Source organism: Buceros rhinoceros, unplaced genomic scaffold (genome assembly GCF_000710305.1).
Source record: "Buceros rhinoceros silvestris isolate BGI_N320 unplaced genomic scaffold, ASM71030v1 scaffold13819, whole genome shotgun sequence".
Lineage (NCBI taxonomy): Eukaryota > Metazoa > Chordata > Aves > Bucerotiformes > Bucerotidae > Buceros > Buceros rhinoceros.
This window is the reverse complement of record NW_010433357.1, coordinates 3,450-7,727: the sequence shown is the minus strand read 5'-3', so window position 1 is coordinate 7,727 and position 4,278 is coordinate 3,450. Positions and strand designations below refer to the sequence as shown.

General features: G+C 41.3%; 1 protein-coding gene across 1 annotated transcript in view; it reads right to left on the bottom strand.

Moving 5' to 3' along the window:
- FAM177A1 (family with sequence similarity 177, member A1) overlaps nt 1–4,058 on the bottom strand; it is a gene marked incomplete at its 5' end in the record, with an annotated part of 9,204 nt that extends 5,146 nt beyond the window's left edge. The window contains one exon of the mRNA XM_010144082.1: nt 3,882–4,058. Coding sequence (XP_010142384.1) covers nt 3,882–4,058 — 177 coding nt within the window. The remainder of the gene's footprint in view (nt 1–3,881) is intronic.
- Nucleotides 4,059–4,278: the final 220 nt, after the last annotated feature.

Genomic DNA, 4,278 nt, shown 5'->3' with positions numbered 1-4,278 from the left:
GAATGGTTTCGTGAGGTGAGAAGAGGTACTGGAGAAAACCAGAACCACCCTGGTGATATGAACAGGGCCACCGGGCAGCAGCTTGGTACGAACTAATCCCACTGCGTGACGTCACTTTAATGCACTGAGCGCTACCGGAGAACAGTACCTAACTCAGGTCCTACTAATGGTCAGGAAGAACCACATACCCAGGGACTGTATCAACTGCCTCTGGCCAGAGAAGTCTTACTGTTCAGTCTTTAATCAACACAAGGACACAGTAATACTGTATTTCTTGACTGGAGACAAGGGGCAGCAGTATGAAACCACAACACGGGTTTATTATATGGGGACAGTACTTCTGCCATCAGTCCCTCCAGTATACATCGCTACAATGCTTAATCACACCATTCAGCCATCCTGACGTAATTTTGTTGTTTAAAATGGGAAACGCAGTAGTTATGACAACTGATTCTTAAATTACAAAAATTCTTAACGTACAATTTTAATCCGAGTGCTGCATTTTAAGTAAGAATTAACATAGGAGTCAACCATTGATAACAGCAAGAGGGCTCTGGTTCAACGGGATTTTGTTTCCTAGTATGGGGCTGCCTAAGGGAGCCATCAAAAAGCTTCTATGCGTAGCTGTTACTTGGTCAGTGACTATTTTTCTCCCTCATCTCCAAATTCTTAAAAGAAAATTAGAGTTCGACAGTCCTCAGGAGAGGACTTTTTGGTATTTGAAGTTAAGCTCCTTTTATCTACAGGATAGCAAAATAATCTTCCTGCAAGAAGGTGTTTCAATCTTTCTGAGTGCTGAAGATCAATAAAATCAAATCTCTTCCGTAGCTTTTTGGCAGAGATGTTCTCAGGATGACTGCCAAGGTTATCACCAATAGTTAGTTCTGTGGCCTACAGCTGCCCTGCGAAGACTGACACCCACCTCCTGCCGACTCACGTAATAGCTGAACGCAACAAAGAGTTTACAGCAAGTGGCCCTCCAGGAATAAACAGGAAGGTTACTACCAAACAAAGTTTTGGTGGACAGAAGCAGAAGGAGATTTACAGATCAAGAGTAAGCAACTAAATTTTAGGATGGAATAGAAGACTCAGTTAAAATTGAAGAATTTCTGTTATTAAAGCGTTTACAGTTTAAATTGAGAACACTCAGAAAACACTGAAGGATATTATCTAAAAAATGCAGGGAAAGAATTATTAAGCATACCCTGTGTTCTGAGTTCAACTCATTCTGAAAAAAAACCCAACCAAACCACAACAGAACGGACACTCCAGTCCAAGAGTGTCCATGAACTGAGTGCTGACCCAGAGGAGTATCAGAATCGTTGTTCCACAGCAAAATTTAAGACTCAGTTCTTTTTCAGAATTTGTTTTGTTGTGAGTGGCAGCAGTCCAGCACACCGAGTGCTGTGGTTATCATGTCACCAGGATACGTACATGTTACTTGGCTTAGTAAGAAAGACCTTGTCATGGTCTGCTTAGCTCTAAACCACAATTAAACCACTGTTCTTACTGAAGACCTTTCTTTACAACACAGCAAAATACTTGTTTCCCTTAAGCTCCTTCAGAAACTGCCAAGATGCCAATACCAGCTGAGCTTTGAAATTTCATGATGCGAAGTTTCTATTCAAAGTACCAAACATGCTTTTTCTAAAAATAAACTGGACCAGAAACAGCTATTACTTGCAACATACTTTTTCGTATCCCAACTGAGATAACAACGTTTAGACATGCTGGTCCCAGCAAACTGGCTATTTAATTGCTTTTCTAGAAATCCTACAATAAAAACATTTTTAAGGCAGCTGTTGGCTAAAACATCAAAGCTCAGCTTGGACCAACATTTCGCCAATTGACCAGCTCAGCTGGGACACACGGAGCAGCAGCAGATAACGTAAACTTCACTTAATGGCAGCCCTTGGTCTAATCAAGTTTATTCTGTCAAGGTAAAAAGCAAAGAGTCTTGCTATGCTCCACAATAAACTATTCTGGTTCAGGGGGGTCGTTTTATTAAAAAGTGTAATGAAAATTAAGGATTTATAAACTATAAAAGAAGAATAACCCAATCTTAAATGTGCCATATAACATACTTTTGGTATTTGGAAAAAAAATCTGTGTTAGGAAAGCAGAACAATCACAGCGTTCCCGTGCACGTTTCAGGGTTCTGGAGTTAAGCGTCCGTTTGTACAGCAGCGTGCATGGCTCTGGCCTCACGTACATCACTGCCCCACAGTGGAACCCTCCTACTGAGAGGAAATGGCACAAAAAACTATATAGATCTGGTCCCCTGCTAATTACAGTTGGTAAAAAAAAATAAATCTCTTACACCTGCATGGCTATCTGACAGGACCTGCATAGTGGGGAACAGACTAGACTCTGAAGACGCCTGAATTTTACCATAATATTCAGTAAGTTTCACAATTCTTTCATTTTTTTGAGTGGATCCTTAAGGAGGGAAAGAAGAACCCAACACCCAGCAAGGCAGCTTACATTCTACTCGTTGTTTGTGAGTATAATACATTTATTTTCAATCTATAAACTTAAGGTTTATTTTATACTATGATATCATACCTGCTCTCAGGCTAATGTTACTTTTTGTTATATATAAGAACGGCCTAACAAGAAAGCGAGAGCGATATCATCAATCTAGCCATGACGAAATGCAACAGCTTCACCTGTGAATCGCTAGAAACCCCAATCCCAGACGAATTCCCAGTCTCACTACAGCTCAGTCCTCAAAGCACTTCTTCTTCAAGGTAAGTTCATTTTACTGAAGGGAAAATAACGGATTGACAGAACTTTCCAAAGCAAACCCTGTAAGGTTCACCACTTCTTCAGAAGAAAATGAGCAGATAGTCTCCTCCTCTAGCTCAGTACAGGCAGCCAAGCTCAGAGAGGGCCAGGACAGGAGCCCCACCGGCAGGCAGGGAGTAGGACTGCGGACCCATAAGAATTGGTGTAGGAGGGCAGAGAAAAGGGGTGGCTGGGACATCAGTTGCTGGGGGTGTCATAAAAGAAACACGAGACTGGGGATGTGGAGAGATGAAGGGATGGATGAGGATCTTCTCTGGCAGAGGGCGGGGAGCTGTGGCCGGCAGTGCTGGCATGCATGGCTGCGATCTTTGCAAATACGCCGCCACTACCAAACAGACCATCAGACGTGCCCACGGAACATATTTCATTTTACCTCTAAGTACAGATCCAGAATGACTAACGAAAAGGAAAACGTGTTTTAGCAGCTACAATACACACTGTTGGAGACAGCTCTCATTGTTGAAACTCCACTTGAATTGGGACCGATGAGACTCCGTTCACGGGTCAAGCAACATCTCATCGTCTTACAACACAGACGAACTTGGCATATGTGGACTGGGCAGGACCTTTAAAATCTGGTTTCCATATATCGTGAATTACACCAGTTATCCTCTATTTCTGCAAGTCATCTGTTTCTTTCCATTCTATACTCTTTTAATTACATCAAATTGCTGGTATGGTAACCCCAAATTACAGGTTCAATTCTCCTCTGTCAGCAAAGGTAAGGAAACAAATGCCTTCCCTGCACATTTTTTTAAACAATGGTATGAATCAAAGAGACTCCAAGCAAATATTAGAGGGGAAAATGCTGGAGAGGACAGAACCATGACGGAATTAAACCCATTTCTAATAAACAGGGCTACTTTAGCAGAGGAGGGCTTCAAGACAAAACCTCTTGGGAATACATCTCTCAGATTTCTTAGCCCCTAGAGCCAACTGAATGAAGGGCTCATTAGTATTTAATAATTAGTATTTAATGCTAAATACTAAATCAGATTTGTGACGCAAAAATTGAAGTATAAAATGTGGGTAGTTCCCCAGTATACCAGAAGTTTATCGAGTAAAATACCTACAGGATCCACAGGTGGCAACAGGTCTTTTTTCTCTTGTTCATCTTCCTCTTCATCTGTGCTATATTCTTCCATGGTTTCTCCACTTGCAAAGTGAATAACCCTCCTTGGAATTTTCTTCTTCTTTCCTATGACACCCAGCTCCACATTCTCAAAGCCTCTATCTCCATTTGCAAGTTGCTATAAAGAAAAAAGAAATGTTATCTCAAGTACATGCTTCTGGAACTGGGAAAGTTCCCCCTTGAGAAACTTCATGAGCTGTTTAAAATATTTTAGATTGATTAGCACATACACAGTAAGATTGTTTACAGATACCTAAAACCAGATCTGTTCACTAAAAATAACAAAAAGGGAAGTGCCTTCCTGTCAGCATGGCAGGTGGTGCTAAAAACATCTATTC